The 23,656-nt window shown below is 37.1% G+C and overlaps 3 protein-coding genes, 1 long non-coding RNA gene and 1 other non-coding gene across 10 annotated transcripts; 3 read left to right on the top strand and 2 right to left on the bottom strand.

Moving 5' to 3' along the window:
- Nucleotides 1-1,573: 1,573 nt before the first annotated feature.
- Nucleotides 1,574-8,511, top strand: LOC103989835 (putative protease Do-like 14). Its single transcript, XM_018827255.2, has 10 exons — nt 1,574-1,763; nt 1,836-1,937; nt 2,041-2,208; nt 2,302-2,423; nt 3,634-3,845; nt 4,191-4,272; nt 5,938-6,080; nt 6,605-6,722; nt 7,711-7,812; nt 8,153-8,511. Exons 1-10 carry the CDS (start codon nt 1,655-1,657, stop codon nt 8,279-8,281), a joined length of 1,287 nt encoding a protein of 428 aa, XP_018682800.1. The 5' UTR covers nt 1,574-1,654; the 3' UTR covers nt 8,282-8,511.
- Nucleotides 8,512-9,272: 761 nt separating this feature from the next.
- LOC108953212 (uncharacterized) lies at nt 9,273-11,546 on the bottom strand. 3 transcript variants are annotated; one of them, XR_010488069.1, is made up of 3 exons: nt 10,992-11,386; nt 9,690-10,684; nt 9,273-9,616 (listed from the first exon to the last, which is right to left on the bottom strand). It is a non-coding gene; the product is annotated as an uncharacterized LOC108953212 (long non-coding RNA). The 3 variants fall into 3 exon arrangements; XR_010488070.1 differs by having other exon boundaries at nt 9,695-10,684; XR_010488068.1 differs by lacking the exon at nt 9,273-9,616 and having other exon boundaries at nt 9,980-10,684; nt 10,992-11,546.
- A 4,627-nt stretch (nt 11,547-16,173) lies between these two features.
- On the top strand, nt 16,174-16,245 carry TRNAT-UGU (transfer RNA threonine (anticodon UGU)). The gene has a single exon. It is a non-coding gene; the product is annotated as a tRNA-Thr (tRNA).
- Nucleotides 16,246-16,739: 494 nt separating this feature from the next.
- LOC135615568 (calmodulin-like protein 3) lies at nt 16,740-17,753 on the top strand. The gene has a single exon (XM_065114234.1). The coding sequence runs from the start codon at nt 16,872-16,874 to the stop codon at nt 17,322-17,324; it is 453 nt and encodes a 150-aa protein (XP_064970306.1). The 5' UTR covers nt 16,740-16,871; the 3' UTR covers nt 17,325-17,753.
- On the bottom strand, nt 17,501-19,662 carry LOC135585587 (transcription factor bHLH153-like). Of its 4 annotated transcripts, none has more exons than XM_065114237.1 (6): nt 19,500-19,662; nt 18,686-18,826; nt 18,546-18,629; nt 18,386-18,451; nt 18,261-18,308; nt 17,501-18,139 (listed from the first exon to the last, which is right to left on the bottom strand). In XM_065114237.1, exons 2-6 carry the CDS (start codon nt 18,788-18,790, stop codon nt 18,014-18,016), a joined length of 429 nt encoding a protein of 142 aa, XP_064970309.1. In that variant the 5' UTR covers nt 18,791-18,826; nt 19,500-19,662; the 3' UTR covers nt 17,501-18,013. The 4 variants fall into 4 exon arrangements, with proteins under 4 accessions (XP_064970309.1, XP_064970308.1, XP_064970307.1 ...); XM_065114236.1 differs by having other exon boundaries at nt 17,539-18,139; nt 18,686-18,829; nt 19,500-19,660; XM_065114235.1 differs by having other exon boundaries at nt 17,539-18,139; nt 18,686-19,661.
- Nucleotides 19,663-23,656: the final 3,994 nt, after the last annotated feature.

The following is a 23,656-nucleotide window of genomic DNA, read 5'->3' as shown; positions in this document are numbered from 1 at the left end:
TATATATTTTTTTTTTATGTATGTATGTATGAATTTATATACTAATATGGTTAATCTTCATCAAGCCTGAAACTTCAAATAACATTATTAATAAAAATGAAAATTTTAAATAATTTATATAATTTTGAAATATATAAATATATCTAAAATCTATTAATTCATAATGATTAATCTAAGTTTATTGAGTAGATGTTAAAAAAAGATAACATATAATTTATATGAAGGATTAAAATATCATATTATACCGGAGTTTCGATATTTTCTCGGTACGATACGGTATACCATTCGGTATATATATATATTAATTATATATATATAATTAATATAATATATATATATATATATATATATATATATATTTTAATAAAAAAGAATAAAATCTCCAACTTATCCATCAATTTGAACAAGAAATTATGATTACAGTCTACTGTAACACCAGCAAAGTAATCTAAATTGCCCTTTTTTTCACACCATTAATAGCAGACTATATATATATATATATATATATATATATATATATATATATATATATATATATATATAGTTCTTCGAAGTCAATAATTCTTATGTTTATTCCTTAGTTTAAGCTTATCAGCATATATATTACAATAAAATAATTAAATTCGCATTTATGTTCTTGTGGAGTTAATTATAGCTGAATTGTCACTTTAAGACTATATAAATAATGATGATAATATTTAAAAAATATGTTATAATTTTTTACCTTTTAGTTAAATTACCTACTCATAAATATGATTGGTATTTTGCAGTGGTCAATCTAGGTTTTTGATATCTTAAACTAAGGAATAAATACAATAATAGTTTAATTAACATCTTTAGTATTTTGGATTATGTGACTATGCTTTATTTATCGAAGATATATATTTTTTATATAAACATATATATAACATATTAATTTTTTTTATAAGTAAACAAGAAATAAATGGGGACACACATATAAGACAGATAATTTTGGTATAACACAGCTTGGATTAATCATTGTTAATTAATCAATTTCCAAAATTTCATTGTTGATTTGATTTCTCAATTTTTAAGGTGACAAATGTATAATAATGTATAACAATGTTAGTTGAGATTAACCATAATGTATATATTATAAGGATATATTATTTTAACTAAAGCTCTCCAAATCTTCGGATACATTGAACTACTTTTCAGTTTTTCAATCAAAATATAAATATAATATATTAAAAACTCCTTAAAGGAAACAAGAAATCATCTTTATGTTGCATGTTCTGTCTATGCCTAAATTAGTGGGACACGTATAAGGCATTTTGTTATTAAAGCATAATAGGTTACCTTCATTAATCTCTTAGATTAATCATTATGTTAATTATTATCATAATTATTTAATTTCTTATTTTCTTAAAAATAATAATCTATAATAATGTTGGTTGGAATTTCAAGTTTGACCACAACAGTGTATATTTCAATTTATATTTTATTAAAAAAACATTTAATTTTGGAGACAAAATTATATTTAAAAATAAAAAATATTTGTAAATAGAAACAGAAATGCGTTATAATGCAATCCAAATCTTCTGTTGGCCGCCACGGCGGGCGGGAGGGGAGAGGGGAGAGGGGAGAGTGGAGAGGTGAGGGACGGAGTGCGATCGCTCGACATCGGGAAGCCATGTTCCGTCGCCTCCTCTCGCCGAACCCCCGCCGCAGTGCGGCCACCGGCCTCCTCGCCATCGCTGCCTTTTACGGCGGCTCTTCGGACGGCCCCTCCCATCGCACCAGTAAACCCCCCTCTCGCTCATTTCGACGATTTTGTAGCTTCTCACATTTGTTTCCCCTCCCCCTTTCGACAGATGTAGGCGTTTCGATCTCTGTTCCTCTGCGGCAGCTTCTGTCGTCGACATCGGAGATCTTCTTGCGAGACTTCGCTCGGCCATCTCTGTTCTCGATCGGAGGTTTCGGTTTCAAGAAATGCTTTATGATTTCTTTTTCTTCATTTTTTGCTAGTAGCTTTGGAGTTGGCTAGCCTTTTGACTCAAAACCTAGGTCTCTATCCAGGGCGATCTCCCGCCGCGAGCCCCTTCCCTGATTCGGATTCAAATGAGGAAGCTTTGGGGAAGAATCACGCTGATGCGCCATGCTCCGCTACATCCACGGAAACGAACTTCATTGCTAAAGCGGCTGCATTAGCTAGCCCTGCCGTGGTGAACATATCCGTCCGTAAAGGTGAGGAGATTTTTTTGCTTCGGGTTGTGTCGATCTACAGGATCTACTTTTGGTTTCTATGGGATGATAAGTTCTTTTAATACGATTCTGCAGGTGGTCTGATGTCTTCAAAGAGTATTGGGTCTGGTACTATAATTGATCCTGATGGGACGATCTTGACGTGTGCACATTGTGTGGAGGACCTTGATCGCAAGAAAAGGGTCTGCAATGGCAAAGTAGAGCACAGACTGACAATATTTTGTGAACTTTTCTCCTTAAATGAACTATGGAAATTTGTGGGACTTAAAAGGAGCTCTGATCTATAATCAATTTGATGAAATAGTAAAGTAGGCATTATTGTTCACATATTATTGTAATTTAGATTGCACGATTGCTGAGAGTTTGATGTTGCAATTAGGATTATTTTGTTGGACACAAGTCTGAGGCCTTTTGTTTAGCATGATGTTTTAGTCCTTGCTGGTTATTACTCATCTATTGCAGTTCATTCTTCGTAGATTTTGTATATGCACATAGTTTAACTATGTTTTCTTGTTGACTATATCATGCATGATGAGGAAATTTATACGTTGAACTTTCTATTTAACTTCATGAAATTGATATCATTTAAATGATATAGACATATCATGCCAACTTAGTTTGAAATATGCTCAAATTATTCTTTTATCATAATTACTGTGCTTTTCTCATCTATGTTTGTCAACTTTATAATAAATTTTGGTATTTCTAGTGAATAGGAAACTTAAGTACTCAACCACTAATGATTTCAACCAACAATGCTTTGATTTTTTTGTAGTGTCTTCTATTTGTAGTGGTGAATATGTACTATTCAATTATGCTTTTTAATCCTTATACTTTGTTATGCATGTATATTTTGGGTAATCAAATATTGTCTATGATGTTTTCTAATTTTGAATTGTCTTTGGGCATAATTAATTTGTCTTTTTGTATTGATAGATACTCATGAAAAAGGCCTAGAAAAATTAAATGCTTGAAGTTTCTTCAAAAATAAAAATCTACTTACAAGAGCTAGGCTTGTATGATCCAAGTTTATTGTTGGAAGAGGGCTTAAACAAATTATTTTTTTTCCTCACAAAATCAGCATCAGCATAGTTGTATACTTTTGAGAACAAACCTGGGCCATGTCATGGCCCAGTCATTTGGGACCTGGATAAGGTTTGGCTTTTATGGAGTCATTTGTAAACCAAAAGCCTTGCAGCTGTCGGTCGCAGACCACACTAACCCTTATTTCATGAAACCTATTTAATATTTGATTTTCTTTTTGGTATAAAAATATTGTCTTTCGTAGAAAGAAAGGGCTACTTATTTGTTTAATGTCATTCTGATATCTTTTCAGTCATCAGTTCAATAAATAATTTTCCTTCTTGTCTCTGGTGTTACTTACTATCCTTTCAATAAAATAAATAGGTTGGTGTTACTTTACAAGATGGTCGTGAATTTGAGGGCACTGTCGTGAATGCTGATTTTGTTTCAGACATTGCTGTTGTGAAGATACAATCAAAAATTCCACTACCAGCAGCAAAACTTGGAATGTCATCAAAGCTTCATCCAGGCGACTTTGTTATTGCTTTAGGTTGCCCACATGCTCTGAAAAATACCATTACATCTGGCATTATAAGGTATTTTAACATAGAATTCATATATTTATTTCCTAATTTCTATTTTATCGTAAGAAAATTTTCTCATTTTCTATTAAATATTTAAAATTTAATAGGCATGTTATTTAAATTGTTGTAAGTTGACTTGGAATTGTTCTCCTTGTTTTGACTCTATTTCAATGTTGTATTTTAAGCTTGTGGCTTCGATGTTGATTTTAGTAATATGGGTTTATGCTGTCAATTAAGACAACCTTTTGGTTTTCCCTTATTTTGGGATTACTTTTATAGATTTATTTTGTCAAAGAACACACTTTTTTTGGTTTCTCTCTACTCTGAATTCTTTTTCGCCTTTCCTTTTTTATGTAGCTGTGTTGATCGTAAAAGCAGTGATTTGGGTCTTAAAGGAGTTCAAAGGGAATATTTGCAAACAGATTGTGCAATTAATAAGGTGAGACTACCTGTTCATTCACTTTAACATTGTTTAATAAGATTTATGCCATGTTGTTCATTCCATTACCTTCTCATGAACCTTTATTTTCTTGGTTGAATGAAATATCAGTTTTGCATTGTTGAAGAACATAATTATTTATACAGTCTCTTCTAATTATTTTTGAGCTGGGATCCTATATTTTGTGAACATCCTGTATGAAATGTAAGGTTGGATTAAGTAAATTAGGGCCAATTGTGAAAGATAAAATGTTTTCATATAGTTTGTTCTTCAAGAGATAGTTAACCTATGGGAGTCTTTTGTTATTCAGAATATCATTTTAACGGAAGCTTTGATGTCTCTAAAAGCCATGTCAGCTAGCATTTTTGTCGTTGACTTTTGGTGGTCATTTAGCAATTATGTAAGTATTTGTTGATAGATTTAATGAAAATTTTTAAATACAAACTGAATTTGGAAAGTTTGTGAAGGATAAACAACTGACAGTAATTTGAAATTGTAGTATTGAAACAGAATTTTAGAATTTTTTTGCCCTAATTTTAGCCCAGATTATATTTGCTCCACAAAGTCCCCAGTTTTTATTATATGAATGCTACTAGAAATCTATAATGTTGATTTTAATAACTTTGGAACCTTCAACTCTCAATATTGTTTGGTTATGAGAGGGTCTGAAGCAATATTGAGCAGCTGTTGACATCATAATTTACATTTTTTTAAGAAAAAAGGCAATGGGCATGATTGTTCTTGATCCTTCTAAATCATTATTTCTGCTACACACAATTAAACATTTCCTGGACATGATAAAAAATATCTGACATACATCCCAGCATATGTAGAAACCTCAATAGTTATCTAGTTTTTTTTCAGTAAGTTAGAGATGGATAAATACATACATTAAGGTTATCTCTGCTATCTTAGTTTTTGGATTAACAATCAATCTTTTGTTCTTGATGCATCTAAAAGAAAGTTCTGGCTGAAGGATAATTCTACTTGCAATTTCTGTTTTACTCTTGCGACTCCATTTATCATGTTTTGCTGAATTGCCTTCTGTACCACCTCTTGCCTGTATCACGTGTTGCTGAATTGCCTTGTAAATTATCTGGATCCTGGATGATCATTTTTGAAGTTTCTGATTGAATTTAAGAAGGTTGATGCATCAGCTCAGATGGAGTATTTAGTAGCTTTTTAAATTCTTAGGAAAGGAAGGATGGAATCTTGTATGGGGTTGTTTTAATCAGAGAAAGTGAGAAAACCTTAAATGCAGCTCCTTCCTAGAGAGAGAAGTTTCCTAAAAAGAAATTAAATTATTTTTATTTCTTTTCTACTTCTGTTATCTCATTATTCCTTACAGTCTTTACTAATGAGATTCTGATTGTCGTTGGCCTATCTTTGCCTAAAAAGGAAAAGAGGATAATTTCTATCTGATCGTTAAGAGTGGCTATTGATTTGTTTAGCTGCTACTAATATACTAGATAGCTAGTTCTTAGTTCATCATTGTCTAATTTTATTAACAAAATCATAGCTCACTCTTTAATTATCTGTACTGCAGTTTTTGCAACTTGCAAGGATGAAGGGTTTGCACTAACATATTTGATTGTCCAACCTGGTCCAACTTTTTTATCATGATTTGTGAAATAATGTATGATCTCCTTATGTGGCTTTCTGTAGGGAAATTCTGGAGGACCCCTTGTGAATCTTGATGGAGAGGTTGTGGGTGTTAATGTCATGAAATTTGTTGCAGCTGATGGATTGGGTTTTGCAGTGCCAGTTGACTCAGTCGTCAAAATAGTGGAGCAATTCATGAAGAATGGGTATGTTCTGCCTGTTTTGACTTATTTTCTCTAATTTTATGTGCTACTCCTCTTTGGCTTTTTTGATTGATTTGCTTAATCATTCTTTGTTAAATTTTGAATGGCGTCCTATAATGAACATCCTTATCAAAGCTGGAACATATTGATTTAGCCTACTTTATCTTGGCCACGTGACGCATTTATATTGTGGCATGACATGTTGTCTGCAGTTTTGAAAAAACCTAAAAGGATGACACCGAGAAGATGATATGGTAGATAATGTACCAGCACCAGATCTATGAAATTTATTCAGCTTGCAGTTATCTTATATCTTGCCATATATTTGCAGCAAAGTTTGTTGGTTTTGATTATCTTTTGATTTATGTGTCTTGATCACTTGTATACCATTTTGTTCACGATGACATTACAAATTATGATGCCATTTTTCTTATCTTATTATCCCGAGAACACAATATATTCTGAATTATTTCTGTATAAAATTTAAGCCTTTGCATCTACTCACTAACTTTATGTTGTCTGTACAGAAAAGTAGCTCAACCATGGATTGGACTGAAGATGCTCGATCTTAATGAATTGAAAATTGCACAGTGTAAGGACAAAGATGCTTCGTGTCCCGATGTAAGGACAGATATTGTGCCAGTGGTAAGTATTGTAGAGTGACAGTATGCTATTAGAAAGCGGAGATGTTTTTTGAGTCAGGATATCTCTTTAGTGCTTGTTAGGTATCAGAAGATAACGGAAAAAGAACTGGATCTGAAATTGGGGTTTGCTTTAAGAAAATTGGGTGATTTGCCAGAAAAAAGATGCCTTGGTAATTTTGACTTTCATCATAGACCAATGACCAAAAAGATGCCATGGTTTCATTTTTTTCCTTTCGAATGACGCCCCTTAAAAATCACATCTATTCCCTAACTTTTTGAGTGGTCGGACACAGCTTTGATAGGACAAATCGATTTAAGATAGGAAGTATGGAAATTTTGGGTTATAACTCAAGAAAGGGTAAAATTGGAGGTACATTCAATTACTGTTCAGTAATTTTTGATACCTAGATCATTTGTAGAAACCCAGGGCCTTTTTCTAATAAATTTCCCAACTAAGCCAAAGTGAATACTGCATTGATATTGTTTAAATATGAATTTTCATTCATTATCATTTTTTCCCACTTTACCTGCAAGCATGTGGAGTTATAGTTGGTAATGAAAAAAAATGTATGGGTTGTATTTTTTCACAATAATATGTCCTGGGGACAGATTGTCCTAAAGCAACAAATGTTAGCTGATTGTGAAAAGTCAGCTGAAGACGGATTATGATTATACCTTTTCAGTTGACTCTCCTTTTGAGCTGATTGCTGCTATCATTATACATGAGATATGCCAAACAAATTTTGCTTCCTACTATTCCACCAAAGATTATACATGTTCCATGATCTGTACCTAGTATAGCATGTCTCTTATCATCAGAACTGTTCAACTCTTATTTTTCTTTTTTAAATATGCATGACAAAATCTTAGATAAGGCATTCATAAACTGTGGTCTAGACAGGGTTTCATTTCTTGGTAACTCAAAAGTTTTTCTTATAGAGATTGGAATTCATCTTCATGCTTGAATCTAATAAATGATACATTGTCAGGTTTTCAAGGTAACTCCCGCATCCCCTGCTGACCGTGCAGGATTTCGACCAGGTGATACAGTCATCCAATTTGATGGCAAACCAGTTCGAGAAATTAAAGAGGTACTGCCACTAATATTTTAGTAGAAACCAACCCATAAACAATTTGCAAGCTTGAATCATGTATGAAGGCAATTAGCTTTCATTCTATAAGAAATTAGACTGAGCACTCAACTTAGATCATGTGCTTTGATCAACATCTGAAATCCCTGTACTTCATGATTGGATCTTATTTCCCTGTAAATTTTATTCAGCATACATTATGAAACATGATATCTGTCGTTTGATATTTTAGTTGATGGCACATACATAAGGATGTAGATGTTGATGATTTAAATCCATATTGATATCATTTACCTGCAGAGTTGAAATAACCTAATAACAATTTCTATTTCTTCTGCAGATTGTAGATTCGATGAGGGATCAAGTTGGGAAGCCCTTGAAAGTGCTTGTAAAGAGAGCAAACAACAAATTAGTCACATTGACCGTAGTGCCAGAGATGGCAGACATGGATAGGTGCAATGCTGCATGAAAGCTGCAGGATTTCTCCAATAAAACAAGCTCAAGTACGTATATATCACATGTGACACAGCATAGGTAGAATGGTGCAGGAATTGAATAAAAGATTTAGTGTTAGAATCAATGTGTGTAATTGGTTTAGTCACATCTGTTAGGTGATTTGTTATGAAATAGAATTAATAGTGGTTTGTGAAGTTTCCTGGTTATTTATAAGATGAAATAAGATGCTTTCAAATTTGAGTATACACCTGCCTTCATTCGAGATTAATTTTGCAAGTGATCTTTAACAATATTAATCTCCGATAACTACTAAATATCTAATTTACATTTTTAGATCATTTATGATTCATGATCATTTTGTATTTCTATACATTTCTTTAAATCAAATAAATCGATCCTCATCATGATAAGAAATTGTCAACATGACTTCTGGATGGATGCTATTGTTAATATTGTATACTATGCATGCCAATATTTCAAGGAATGTTATATGCTATAACAAAATTTACAAGTATAAACATGTTATCATCAAAATGTGTAAGAATCATGCGTATGCTATTCTCATATATAGATTCAATGGTTAGCCCAATTCCATTTGGTAGCCACTTTGAAGAGTTGGCCAGAAGCCACTTAACCCTTGCTGTAGACTCATTGTCAAAGTTTGATGTGTTACACATGGTATGCAGTATCGAATGGTATCACTCAGTACGGACGGTACGTATCGGTCTAACGATATATCGGTACGTGGACCGTTCGGTACTGGTCGGAACGTCCTTGATGTACCACTCGTCCTTATCGTACCGAGCCAACCTCGAAATACCGATACGGGGCATACCCTGGTGTTACATAACCATCCATCGAGATCTTTTTTTCTTTTGTCTTTTTCAATTTCTACCTATAAAATTCGATAATTTTGGAAAGAAAATAATATATTAATTCGATTATACAATAATAACAAGTTATTTAATTATTTGAAATCGACGACATGATTCTTTTTGTTGTTGAACTCGTGTATTTCAATGTCAGCTCTTCATCAGAGAACCTCACTTACACCTTGCCACAAGCCTTGGATCTCATCCTATCCCAACACCAATTTCCTGCTCCACCAGGCTTGTTGAGAGCAGAGGACAAAGAGATGAGAGACACAAGAGTGGGATGCAGTGCAAGAATAACAACAAAGATGCAATGATTATTGTTGTCTGCGTTGACCAGCTTCGAGTCACTTTCTCATGACAGTTGACATTCTACTTCTAACGTAGCGCTCGTTTGCATGTTTACATGGATCATGCAACATCCCAACATCATCATCATCGTCATCAGCCCCTCTTCAGTATGCTTTCAGCAACCCCTGCAAACAAAGTCGTTTTTGGTGGTAGGTTGACGAGCAGCTAAGACTGTAGATTGAAGATGTTCTTGCAGACCTTACAGTAGTTCCTGTTCGGTGGTGTCCAGAATGCAGATTTCTCAGTACATGCAGCAGGAGAAGACTAAAGACTACCCCCCTCTGCCATGAACAAGACAATACCGAGACAGAGTCCCCTCAATTGCTTATGGTTTGGTCCACCCACTACAAATAGAGCCTCCGATACCATTTCCAAATCGAATGTCTTGTGACCAACAATATGGCTTCATCATCGATCTCTTGCATATTTGGATTACGGTAACGCTTGTCAAGCAGAAAGAAATGTTCATCGTCTCTGTAACCAATAACTAAGAAATCCTTCTTTGCCTTTGTTGGATTAGTTTCCGTGGATGTGATATGATACAAATACCTCATGTACAGCAGAGTGACCACATTTCGGTTCCAATCTATCATAAACTAGTAATCACCTCTGTAGAACTATCAGTAGAGTGAAAAAGACGTAGCTCAAATCCCAACATTTCTACAAGGAAGAGGAAGTAATGTTTCTTATGTCTGAAGGCATGAAAGCTAGGATCATCAGCACAACAAGTAGGCCTATGGGAAGCAGAAGCAGCATCGAAGGTGGCGGCGGCAGTGGCGGCAGTATGAGAGGCAGTATCAGCAGAGACACGGTCAAGCAGATCATCACGACAAACGACTCCGTGCTGAAGTAATTTGTAGGGGAGCCTCTGTGCTCTGGCTCTCGAGGTGGGTGCCTTCTGCCGTCTGCGTCCGAAGCGCTCACCAGCCTCTTCGTCCTCCTCCCTCTGCCTTCCGTCGAACCGGCTCGATTCGGTTTACTATAAATCTCATCCTTTCGTGTTCTTGACCCTGAGCTCAAGTGGTTCATGGTGCGTTTAGGTTAACGCAACAAGCACGATGAGGTCGCAAGTTATGGCACTTCTCATGAGATATGATGGTGTGATGGCCTTCACTTGGATTGCAGACAACTCGGTGGTCTGAGACAGATTTTTCCGGGTTGACAGTACTCAATAGGCTCAGATGTTTAGTTTCCTGAAACAGGAACAAATTGAGAAGCTTCAGCATAATGGAAATTTTGATCTTGATCCAGCAAAAGGCCAAAATGCAACCTCAAGCACATGTTTGATTGCAGAAAGCAAGTATACAAGTGGAAAAGAACTTCAAAGCTGCTCTTTTCAGATCAAACAGATGCAGGAAACCAACTACGTTCCTTCAGGTTGAACAAATCGAAAGAACAATGGTGTGAGAAACAAATGGTCTCTTTGAGGAATCCATGTTGCTGCAGAGCCTCCAATCAGAAAGCACTTACTTCAAGAAAAGCAGTCGTCAGAAACTATACCTCTCAGTTGTTCCTTGGAAACCACTGCACAGGCTGCTGACTTCCTTAAAGAAACTCTCACTCAAATCCATCACGCATCGGACCAGTTGTGCTAATCAGGAGGGAGGGAGGGAGGAAATCAAAGAAGCTTAATGAGAGGGTAAGAAGAGGGGAGTATGGTGAGGAATGCAAGTGACAGGAATGTTTGATGAGATGTATGCTTCAGAGGAGAAGACAGTTCCAGTGAGGCTGAGATGGACGGATGCTGCTTTTCTTTTCTACATGAGTTTGGTGAGAGGAAGTCTGCAATCTGCCTTTGCTAATCTGTGGGAGGATGAGGGAAAGGAAGAAGAGGTTTGAGACTTTGGGGTGGATACACTGCATTCTGTCCTCCCAGGTCTCAACTATTATTCACCTCATGCAGGTGGTGGGGGATGGTGAAGTATGCTTCTTTCTCTCTGGGCGAAGGGAAGCCAGTTTGGTGTGTAAGGTTCTTCTCCCCTGGCCATCTTTCATTTTCCTCTAATCCCCTCTTGTCTCTTTCTACATCATATCACCAAGCCACAACAAGACTTCCATTCCCTGGTCCTTGGGCTTTCATAGGATGCTCCATGATGTGGCTTAAAATAACTCACTTTCATATATATCTAAATATAATGATAAGATTACTTCTTTATGATCTGGATGATGGAGTTATGAGTCATGAAAAATAATTTTACTTTCTTAACATTTTTTTTGTGCATTGAAATATATATATATATATATATATATATATATATATATATATATATATATATATATATATATATATATATATATATATATATATATATATCCTGTTTAAAATGCTCAATTGGATAAAGTAGGAAGAGTGCCTTGCTCTAGTTCTTTGTCCATTCATTTCATTGTCTCTTCTTTTGTCTTTGTGTGATTTCCTCTTCATGTCAAATCTTATGAAATGAACAAAACATTTGTCCTGTTTTCTCATGAATAGACTTTGGCCTTGTTTGATGAAATTGCTAATTATATATGTTTTGATTTCATATAACTTTCTTTTCCCTGGTTTGACTGACTCACCTAGCATAAGACCTGTTGTCTTATCCACCCACCATTAGGTTGAGTTGGCAGAGTCTGCAATTACAAGTCAAACATTGAAAGATTTTGTCATGGTATATGTTGCAGTGAGCTTTTTATTTTAATAGCCAAGAAATGATCCAGGAATTCACTTCCTCAAAAGTTTTTTTTTTGCATCTCATCAGATTGTTCTCAGCACATACCTTTCAGCAGTACTTGATACTATTGTTAAGCCCTTCAACTTCTGATTCTCCTACAAACCTTTTCCTTTTGTTTTGTTTTGATTAACACAAGTGCTAAAATTCTATCTTTTGGTAGTTGCTAACACAATTGCATCTCATCTTGGTATGGCAAGTTAGACATTCCAAGATGTTGCTGCTTCATTGACCACTCTTCATCTACAACTTGGTGATTTAGTCTGATCATGTTGAAGTTGCAGAAACCAAACAGGACTCTCTCTCTCTCTCTCTCTCTCTCTCTCTCTCTCCCTCACTCATGTGGCAATTGGCACCAAAAAGTCATTAAAAGGAAGGTGAAAAAGGACAAGGAGATGTGGGGAAGTTTAGCTGGAAAGTGGCAGGAAAGATGCTGCCCAAATGGCTTCAGTACCTCTCAGCTTCCGTATACCAATTTGCATGTTATCAGAGATCGATGCGTTCATCCATGGAACGGTGGCTCCCAAGCAGCTGCCAACCTGCTTTCCTTCTTCTGCACACTGCTCCTTTCTTCTTTCCATCTCCCAGCAAAAGCTTACAACTTCCTACTTTCTTGATCCTATTTTGGATTTATCCAAAGAATCCAACTCACCTTTCTTCTTCTTCTTCGGATATAAATGGAGAACAACTGTTCAAAGACCAGTATTTTTCTTAAAAGATTCAAGTACAGATTGTGATTCTGAAGCAGTGCCTACAAGAAGATAGATACAATGCCATAAGAAAGGAATCAAAGAACATGAATAAGGAACCACAAGACACACAGATTGTCCAGTGACACTGTACCTATGTGTGTCTCATTGAGTTTGGGCCACTGACTTGGTTGTGCAGTGTATTTGTTTTGTGCTTTTTCTTCTCTTCCCTGTTCCTTGAGCTTTGTGGTATGGACTTCCCACCATTGCCTGTAGAGAAATCCAACCTACAACAAACTGTTAAGACTACAAATTCTTGAGATTGTTCTGGCAGACTACTATTATAATTCTTTAGGGATTTAGTTCCATCAAACAAGGACATAATCTTCTTTAATGGGTGTACCAAAATAAACTGAGAGAACAGTATAAGAGGGGTTGTAAAGCCATTCAACTTTTTAGTTAATAAAATTTTTCTTCTGTTCATTGCTCTGTTTTTCTTTTCTATATTATCTAAAGTTTAGTTTCTTTCTCCTCTCTTGTTAGTTTATTCATATCCTCAATACCAACTCCTTTTAGGAGACAAGGTCAAATTAATGATTTTGTTCAAAGTTACTTGGGTAAACATTCATATACATGTATGTTTATTCTTCAAAGCCAGTAATTTGCATACTTATCCATCTAAATTAAAGTTTTCACATATATTAATATACCTCTCTAACCACTAAAAGCTTGCAAATAAACAAAATCCATTAGCTGCTATGAATTGGCTGTCTGTTGAAATTATAATTTACATCAATAATCTTTAAAACTCATTATATACTAAAAGTATTTTTTTCTAATTTTAGATATTTTATATTTTTAAATATATTTCTTTATATCAATCTAGCTAAAGTTAATTACACTCAGAATTGGTCTCTTCAAGATCAAGAAATAACAAAAGCAAATTGCTTAAAACAAGTCAAAAAAAGGATATCCTGGTCAAGTTGTGTTCTTTGTTCAAAAAATGGTATTTTGTCAAAACTGGTCTAAGTATTTTGTCATCTCAAGAGATGTGATCCTATTCCATCCTTTTCCCATATCATCCATTGAACCAACTTAAGTTTCAACCTTGAAGGGGCAGCCCTTGTTGAACACTTGACTGTAGCAAGTCAACATGTAAGGATTCCAAGACCATTCATCTCTTTGAATTGAGGTCCAATTTGGTGCTTCATCATCTCTTGTGACTTCATTCTTAGCCATTCAACTCAATTTCCCTCCTGCCTGTGAAGTTGGAAGTTAGACAAAATAATTCATTGACTAATAATTAAGTAACTGTTTGTCATCTTAAAAAAAAACAATTTATCTAGTAACAAAAGGATCCTCTTGTGACAATGAAAAAGAATAAATAAATCCAACTTGATATTGATAGGATTAGAAAAGGATTAGATGATAGCTCAAACACAAAGGGATTAAATTGAATATTTGTGTACCAAAAAGCTATAAGATATACAAGATTTTCCTTATTCAATAAGGTTGTGATTCTGCCAACATTGGTTTGCTCTTTCCACAAAAAAAGGGTTTAGCAGACTGGAAGTCATTACAGTATGAAAGAAGAACACTAATTTAGGAGAAACCTTGATACAACCTTATAGAATACATCCAAGCAAACTCTGAGAAAAGATACATCAAGGTATCTTTTAGACAGAGAAGATGGTCTGTGTCATTTAATTCAGTGTGTAAACAGGACGGATGTCTCAGAATTGTGTTAGCATCATCCTCTGTAATGTCCATATTAAGTCCATGATTGGAAAGAAATAGTAGATTGGTTTCAAAGGATGATCACCATTACTGAATCAGGGACCCTCAAGTCAGATTTGTCTTAGATTATTTCAGAGAATAATTCAGCACAGTCTCCAATCATTGTGGCTGCTGGCAAATATGGTCCCCAGATCTGTCCATGAGATGAACCTGGACTTAAGGATCAACTCAACAATCATTTTTTCCAAACTCCACTTGGTCTTTTTGTTGTGTTCCAAGCGTTTATCAGTTCATACAGATTGGTAGATGGTAGGCACATGAGACAAGAAATTTACACAGATGTATCAGCTTGTTCTTGTCACTTGTCTGTCTTTGGGTTGCTCATACAATGTGATGGCTTGTCACAGCACATTTTGGTGAAAAAGAACTTGATATCTTGCTGATCCAACATGGTATCAAATGGGACCAACCAACAAAAATATCTAATCCAGGATCTTATCTTCCACCATAGTTTAGTAATACTCACATTGAACACAATTTTCTGCTTCATTGCTTGCTTGGTAGTGTTGAAGCACATTAGAAGACTTCAAGCAGGAAAACCAAGCAGGATAAGACACATGCAATCCATTAATCTTATAGATCTCCAATAGCTGCAATGACAAAACTGCAATCCATTAATCTGAATTCTGAATTCTGTATCCTAAATTGCTTTCATATCTTGAATGAAGATTTTCACTTTATGGTATCATTCAATCATAACAAGAAAACATTGATAAAAAGAGAAGCAACAGCAAATGACATCTATTGTCAAATTCATTCAGGAGCTTCTCATTATGTTTTGCATCTGATGCAGCAATGGTATGAGACAGAAAAAGGTCATAATCTCATAATGCCTTATTTCTTGCAATGTCTTGCTTGAATTCAGAATCATATATGGAAGAAATCATGGCTAGGAATCCCAGCAGGTTATTTTTCGCTGGTTCTCTGCCTTCAACTGTGTATCATGAAATGGCACAGTGTGCCAAAATCAGTGCCCAAGACCTACACTAGACAAACAAGGATTGCCAGTAATAGCTCCACACACCCAAAACTTGTTTGTAATGGATTTGGGAATATTGTCATTTATGCTTTCCTTCCTCAGATATTTAAATACAGAAAGTATGCCACCCCATGTTGGTGTCAAAATTCAATAGCTTAAAATGGACTCATCACAATTAGCTGCGTGGAATTGTTCAGAGAATATTTCTGAAAATTATCATCTAGTTAGCTCCTTACTAGACAAACACCTTCAACTAAACTGAGAGACCCATTTATCTTTCAACATTGTTGCAATGATCTTAGAAAGATCATTGCAACAATGTTTGTAAGTTCATTTAAAGCCTCTACTGTTGTTCTTTTCCTTTTCCTCTTTCTGAATGCCACATAATCATAATCTGGAGTTAATAATCATCTAATTTCATTTAAATCTCCATTAATCAGCTTAATGCTGATTTAAATTAATTTTTTCTTTAGAATATGATTTATAAATTGTGGACTCAAATATCAATCGCCCTTATGGCTCAGTGGTAGAGCGTCAGTCTTGTAAACTGAAGGTCCGTAATTCGATCCTGCGTGAGGGCAATTTATCGTCATCGATGAGACTACATTTGATTTTTATGTTCTCCTATTTTTGTTGCATTCGGAGAACCACAATTATGTTGGTAATTAATCTTTACAAAATCTTTTAGCCATCCCATAATATTCGTGAGTGGATTTAATTTTGACTTTTTTGAGGACCCGATTCTCCGTCCTACGATGCCATACTCGCCGCATCGTCGACCGTCCGATGAAACCGATTAAAAGATATTTTGCAGGGACACCGCAAACGCCAGCCCGCCACATCCGGATCCCGATGTGGACCCGAATCCGACAGCCGAAGCGCCAGCCCGCCACATTCGAGTCGGTTCCGTCTCCGGATCCGAATCTGACGACCGTCTTCGGCCGTCCGCCTTCTTTGGCGCATTCCGCGCTCCCCCCAGCGGCTCCCTCCGATGGTCGCCCAACACAGGACGAAGAGGAGGAGGAGGAGGAGGAGGAGAGACATGGCTTCCATAAAGCGGCTCTACGCTCACCGCCTCTAATTCCTCGCCACCGCTCAAGTGCCAACCATCTCTGTTCCCTAAGAAGCTCACCTCTGTTTGCTTGCCTTCATCGATCTCCGCGTCCTCCTCCTCTGGACCTTCATCGTTTGTCCCACGGCGTCGGGGATGGACCCGTCGGAGCTGAGGCGGGTCTTCCAGATGTTCGACCGCGACGGGGACGGCCGCATCACGAAGGCGGAGATGAGCGGCTCGCTCCAGAACCTGGGCATCCACGTCCCGGAGGTGGAGCTCGCGGCGATGATGGAGCGGATCGACGCCAACGGGGACGGGTGCGTCGACATGGAGGAGTTCGGGACGCTCTGCTGCAGCATCATGGACGAGCGGGACGAGGAGGAGGACATGCGCGAGGCGTTCGACGTGTTCGACCGCAACGGGGACGGGTTCATCACCGTGGAGGAGCTGCGGCTGGTGCTCGCCTCGCTCGGCCTCAAGCAAGGCAGGACCGCGGAGGACTGCAGGAAGATGATAAACGAGGTGGACGACGACCGGGATGGGATGGTGGACTTCAAGGAGTTTAAGCAGATGATGAAGGGGGGAGGATTCGAAGGCTTGAGTTAGTAGCATTGGCTGCCGTGGACGGAGATGGAGAAGCTCTTTGTTACATAGGGTTGTAGATACTGATCAGGAAAGAATCTTCTTTAAGAAAGAAGACAACAACAAGATCTTGAGCTTTTGGCTTCATGTTGATCTCTTCTTTGCTTAGAAGTGAATCGATTCAATCTGAGTTCCTCACAATCACCAAACTAAAGTGATTCATATAAAATTGCCCAGCTAACAAGAAGTGCCTTCATCTCTAGCATTTGGTTTGATCCATGGCAGACTGTACTGCCTTCTCAGAAGAACCATGTGCACTAAATGTGACATGAGCTTTTCTTACTAGCAATACAGAAATCATAACATCCTTTTATCATGCAATTGTTCAGATCTCCAGTTGCAGTGAAATCTGCAAACTATAGGGCTCTATGCAATCTCACAGCTTCTACTTGAGCTAATCTTCCTAGAAGTGCATGCAGCTGCTTCCAGCATCCAGTGAGAGGCACCATCATGGCATATACAAACAGGTGTAATATATCTGAGCAACACTGAATTGAGTGACACTGTAATGGAATTATCAGGTCCGAAGAGGAAATGAATTGGAGTTAGAATCTCAATCAAGCAAACAAGTCGACACCACTTCCCGGCTCTGGAGAAGATGTTTCCTCAACCTGCAGATGCAGTCACCGATATTAAGATCACACTGTTGTAGTTTATGGTGATCTGTTTGAGTTCACCGGCGCCCATAGATCGGCGCCATTGCTTTGAGCGATTCTGCGTGTGGAGGCGACCGGCACGAGACAGAGGCCACGGCTTCTTAGGCTGTGATGCTCACCTTCCTAGATTGCATCGCAAGAGATATGAATCAGCATAAACGAATGCCAAGGTAAGGATTATTGTCTCCTGTTCTTGTACTTCCTATGATGAAGAGAGGAGTGATTGATGGAAGAATTAGCTCACCTCCATCTCCCCCGTCACTGTCGTCTGCAGATAAGGAGCGCTCAGCACCTGCCATGGACACAGCTTTATCACCGAGTATGATTGCTGTTGAAGCATTAAGAGAGAGGAGGAGCCAAGGGTGGAACCTGGAGTTGATCATGCAAGAATTTGATGTAGGCAGTGGCCTCGGAAAGAACAGATGCTGTGTCCGACTGCGTTCACCAAAACCTTTTGCTGTTGGCTTTCCAACACAGCAATCTCGAACAGAACAAGAAGTGGAGAAGGTCAAGTTGATGTCTCTCCTACCTTTCCGAAAGGCGAGACCAGCTGTTGCAGCTTCGACACTCGCTCTCCGATCTTGTCCTTCTTCTCCTGGACACCAATCTTGACCTGCTGAGTACAGACATCAATCTCATGGAAAGAGAAGAGAAGAAGAGAAGACCAACCTTGGGAGAGACGGCAGCTTTGAGCCTCTTTTCTCCACTCAAGTTGCCAAGAACAAAGCCATCGTGGCCTCGTCGTTTGTGATCGACCACTTCTGTCATCATCATCTTCTTCTTCTTCTTCCTCCTCCTCTTCTATCTGCTCTTCTGGTTTGGAGAACACAGTCCAGTGTTAGTCATGTGTTAGACAGGACAAGTTTCAAAGTCAACGAGATCCATGAGAATGAACTCAAGCTTTGACAAAATGGTCTTGCTGCCTCCTCCAATTCTGTTGCACCTGTCTTCCTGTCTCTCTTCCTCAATTTGTTTATTTGGATCTGCCATTGATGCACTGAACCTTCTCCATTTCCCCACAGGTCTGAAAACTTAGGGAGGGCATAGACCAATAAGACAAGAGCCCATGTTGACTAAAGCTGTACCACCCTCTGTGCTCTACCATACTAAGCCTCAACCTACTCAAGATTTCGCTCTTGGCACCTCAATTCTGCCACTTCTCCTCATCTGTTTTAATCTCATCTTCTCTGTTGTTGGAGTTCAAATCCATTAGCTAACCTTAAAAATCCATGACTGCAAGCAACAGGAATGGCATTTATGCTACTGTGGAAGTACTATGAAGTGGTCGACCAGTCACTGTCCTCACATCTCATCCTTCCCACCATGCTAACAGCTGACAACTATCTGTCCTAGTTATGAATCCCGAGGTCCACAACTGGTGGTGTGGTTGCTCCTAATCTCGCTCATCAAAGTTGAAGGCTAATAGCTGCAAACAGCTGATGATGAGTTCTGGTTCAAGCTAAAGATCAGGAACAAGACTTACCAGGATCCCAGGAGAAGAGCTGTGTGAAAGCCCAATAAGAAGCAGCTGCAGGAAGAATCAGATCAGATTGAAGACATGGGAGCTCAACACCTTCTGCTGCTGCTTCTATCCATCCAAATCAACCTCGACAGTGAGAGGGAGGAGGAGTGGCAGATATATACAAACAAATTGCTTCATGGAATTCTGTGACAGCTAATATCCAACACAGGAGAGGGCCCTCAGGCCTGATGTCATCCTCTAGATTTGGTCTAACTCTTGCCTCTTCAGACTTTTGTCTCCCACTGGAAATTGATGACAAGGTTCCAAGGTTTTCTTTCAAACATCAGGCTGCAGGGTAGTCTGAGATTTCTGAAGAAGTTTGTCAGGGCTATTTATTGCAGCATCAAATTTGGTTTTTTGCCTGAGCTTGGATTTCTATAGGTGTTTTACTCACAGTTTAAGGGCTAAACTCCAGTTGGTCTTGCTTGCCTGAGCAATTCATTTTGGATTGAGAGAAAATTTCTAGGTTTATGATGAACAATTAACTATTATGTAGTTAATATGAATGATCAAGATTTATTATGTTGATCTTCACGAAGAAAAATCATATCATTATACAAGAATAATATTCATAGTATAAGAAGATTATTTCTTTATTGATCTAACCAAACCTCTAGTTTAAATTCCATTGTTCAGTTTCTCTCATAAATTTTGTCCTATATTTACAATGCTGAAGCACAAGCATAGCTATCAAAGTTCTAATAGAAAATTAAAACCCAAGTTGACTATATTATAGTTTCTAATAGGAGTTAATACAAGTAACCTAAAAGTCAGCATTTTGACTATTTCATGCCAATGTTTAAATTCCCAAATATAATTAAGAATATAAATCATCATATTTCATCTACTGACTTAGTCCTCAGATAAAGACAATAGTATTCAAAATATTAAGATGGTATCATATCTAAAAGCCTTGTAGTTAGATTGCAACTACTTTGTAGTAGTTGCTAAACCTCATCTTAATAGATTTGGTTGATTTAATTTATAATCTCTTGAGTTTGACTACATGAAGTAGCAAAAAATATTAGTAGGTATCAAAAAATTAAGAAAATATGATGCAAATAATTTTCTATGAATTGGAACATTCAAAGTATAAAAACTTGTATCATAAATTTGTGCCAGTGACAGGGGCACAAAATCCTCTATCAACTATTGCTTGATCTCTTCAACTCTGTTTGGAAGACAATTCCTGTTGGTATTGGACCATCTTCTATCACAATGATATAATAAATTTGCCAATCTTAGAGAAAATATTGAGGAGAAAACCTACATGAAATTTTGAGTTATTGTATCTCTCTTCCAATCATGATAACTTCTTCATAATCCAAGCAATGCAATTAGAGAATGAGTTATGATATAAAAGTAAGATTATTCCTCTGTGATATGAGTAATTAGGGTTTGAGTAACTCTATTTATTCTAAGAAAAAGTACTCTCCCTTCTGAGACACACTCTGTTTTCCCATTGATTGATGCTACATGATGATGCACTCATGAGTCTAGAATATGCACCAAATATGTTGAAATAATGCTTGGAATAAGCCACCATACCCTCACCATAAAGCTTTGTTTAATATAAGCTGGCATACAGATCTACCAGTGGGTGATGTATCATTAATAATTATTCTGTGCATGGACAAGATAGATTCTCCTGCATTTTAATACTGATTGCTGATCTCTGCAAAAGGCTCTGATGAACGCAATTTTATTGCCCAGTTTAAGATGAAACAAAACATTTCAGTGTCAAGATGACCACTGATGGGACCTTTTTCCTCTCACAAACTCAAATTTATTTGTTAGGCCTTGATTGCAGTTTTTTCAGATATTTGGAATAGAAAAACATGCAGGTTCTTTTGAGCTCTGATTGAGATATTTGTGAGAGAATGACAACCAGTAGAAAGAAGGAAAAAAAAGGAAGCTTCTTCTCTTCTTCCTCCTGTCCTATCCAACCATTGTTAGATTGTCTGGCATTTGGCCAACCAGTATCTGATCTTTTGACAGTCTGATGGCTCTCTATACACAACAAAATGTCAACCTTCCAATCCTCTGTTCTACCTTCATCCTGTTATGATGTCCAATTTGTCAAGCGACACTAAAAGTTTGGCAGTATCTTGGAAGGTGACAAGACCATGTTACATGCTTACCTTATGTTTCTTCAGTATTATATTGATCATCGAGAAAGCTTTATCTGATATGGTGCATGATCCATTGGGGTGAAGGAATTAGCTGTCACTGTGTAGTTGCAGATCATCGACTTCCTTGATTACCTCTGTAGATGGCTACTTCTCCACAAATCTCTTCCAACCTTGACTTGGTTGTAACCAAGTATAATTATCATCACATTGCCAAACATGCAGCTAACTGAACCTAATCCATTCACAAAATAATATGAACTGATCATGTTCTTTTTCAGCAAATGTAAGTTCTTAGGGTAGGGGTCTAACAGCAAAAGTGGAGAACCTGAACCAGAGAACTCACATCCTTGGTGATGTATCAGAGCACATACACTACTGTCAACATAAAGGCAACTTGAACTCGACTCTCTTCTTGCCACAATTCAGGTCTGTTGTTGCCATGAAAATAGCATCAATCAATCAATGTTGGAGATGTGAGTGGTGTACTCCCTGGAGAAGAAGGCAACAGGACATGGGACCTATCACCTCTGTGAGATTGTCCTGGTTGCAGTGCTGTTTGGTAGCTGGTCAGAGATCAATTTCACGGACATATGACTGCCATTTAATGAGCTGGATTCAGCAGTAAACTTTACATTGGCTTGAGCTGAAGACCCCCCAATAGCCCTGACCAAACGAAGGAGGCATATGGTCTTTTGTTGCCAGGGTTGTGAGAGGCTAATTATCAATTATCGATATCTTAGTTTTTTAATATGAACAAGCTTGAGATGACTCTCCCAGAGCTCCTCAATATATTGAGGAAGGTAAAGAGTACTATTAAGAAAGAGAAGCCAGTTTTACATACTGATGAGACCAGAAAGAAAAGGAAAACAGAAAGATCCCTTAAGAAGGGAAAGTGCAAGGGCAGATCAGGTAAAGCAAAGGTTGCTAAGAAAAACCCAGCAAAGGACAAAGGCCAGTGCTTCTACTATAGTAAAGATGGGCATTGAAAGAGAAACTACAAATAATACCTTGCAGAAAGGGCGAAATAGAAGCTTGGAGAAGCTTCTGGTATATTCATGATCAATCTCCAATTGTACCCCACATCTTTCGTTTCATTGATGAAAATATAAAAATAATAAATAAAATGATAATTTCAATGTTTCGATTGATGATGACGGACGTTGTCAACGTCGTCAGAGGTCGTATGTCACTGTTGTGGATGAGAAAATAGAATGATGATGAGAAATGAGGACCACTTGACATCTATATTGACGTCAACGTAGTTGTTGAGCAATCTTTTACAATTACATTAATGTTGATGTAGATACTAAGCAATCCTATCGTGGCTCAATAACTGTGTTGGTGTCAATGTAGATGTAAAATAATTTTCACCTTTCGTTGTCGGTCTCCCTCCTTATTTACAATAATCACCTGTGACTCTCAATGCCGTCATCATTCGCTATCACCGACGTCATCACCAGTTAAAATATTAAAATTATATTTTTATCTATTACTTTTGTACTTTCATCAATAAAACCAATGATGTTATGGTAAATAAAATTAGTTATTTTACTTTTATAATTATAGAGATTTCAATATAAATTTTTTAAGTTTAGAGATCGATATGCTAAAGAAATCTAATTAGATTGAGTAACCTATAATTAGCTCGTTGTGAGCAAGAAGAACAAGATGGAGTTCTATTTAAAGAAGCTTATCTTTCCATTACTCGAATGGCATTGATGCCCGTAAACCACTAATAGGTGGTACTCTTGTAGCTCAAAACATTCTCCTCACACTTGCCCTATTTGCATGATGAATATTGAGGAATCAGTCTAAACCTTCGACAACTACATATAGGTATACATATTCTTATAACGTCAATTGGCTATTATTTGTTAATTGAAACTCGAATTGAGATTGATATCATTTAAAAATTAATTACTTCAAAATTATATTGGGGAGTATGTGTTAGTGTAAACAACTTTTTAGCCGTGACATCGGGGCCGA

The sequence above is a fragment of the Musa acuminata genome, chromosome BXJ2-6 (genome assembly GCF_036884655.1).
Source record: "Musa acuminata AAA Group cultivar baxijiao chromosome BXJ2-6, Cavendish_Baxijiao_AAA, whole genome shotgun sequence".
In the NCBI taxonomy this organism is placed as follows: domain Eukaryota; kingdom Viridiplantae; phylum Streptophyta; class Magnoliopsida; order Zingiberales; family Musaceae; genus Musa; species Musa acuminata.
The sequence above is the reverse complement of the archived record's forward strand: the minus strand, read 5'-3'. Positions and strand labels throughout refer to the sequence as shown.

What these genes read in the sequence shown, in the direction of transcription:
- LOC135615568 (XM_065114234.1), top strand. Translation starts at nt 16,872, where the DNA reads ATGGACCCGTCGGAGCTGAGGCGGGTCTTCCAGATGTTCGACCGCGAC.
- LOC103989835 (XM_018827255.2), top strand. Translation starts at nt 1,655, where the DNA reads ATGTTCCGTCGCCTCCTCTCGCCGAACCCCCGCCGCAGTGCGGCCACC. An exon ending in GAACATATCCGTCCGTAAAG is followed by an intron (nt 2,209 to 2,301) that starts GTGAGGAGATTT and finishes ACGATTCTGCAG; the next exon opens with GTGGTCTGATGTCTTCAAAG. An exon ending in CAGTTCGAGAAATTAAAGAG is followed by an intron (nt 7,813 to 8,152) that starts GTACTGCCACTA and finishes TTTCTTCTGCAG; the next exon opens with ATTGTAGATTCGATGAGGGA.
- LOC135585587 (XM_065114237.1), bottom strand. Translation starts at nt 18,790, where the DNA reads ATGATGATGACAGAAGTGGTCGATCACAAACGACGAGGCCACGATGGC. An exon ending in TCTTGCATGATCAACTCCAG is followed by an intron (nt 18,309 to 18,385) that starts GTTCCACCCTTG and finishes TGTCCATGGCAG; the next exon opens with GTGCTGAGCGCTCCTTATCT. An exon ending in CAGTGACGGGGGAGATGGAG is followed by an intron (nt 18,140 to 18,260) that starts GTGAGCTAATTC and finishes GATGCAATCTAG; the next exon opens with GAAGGTGAGCATCACAGCCT.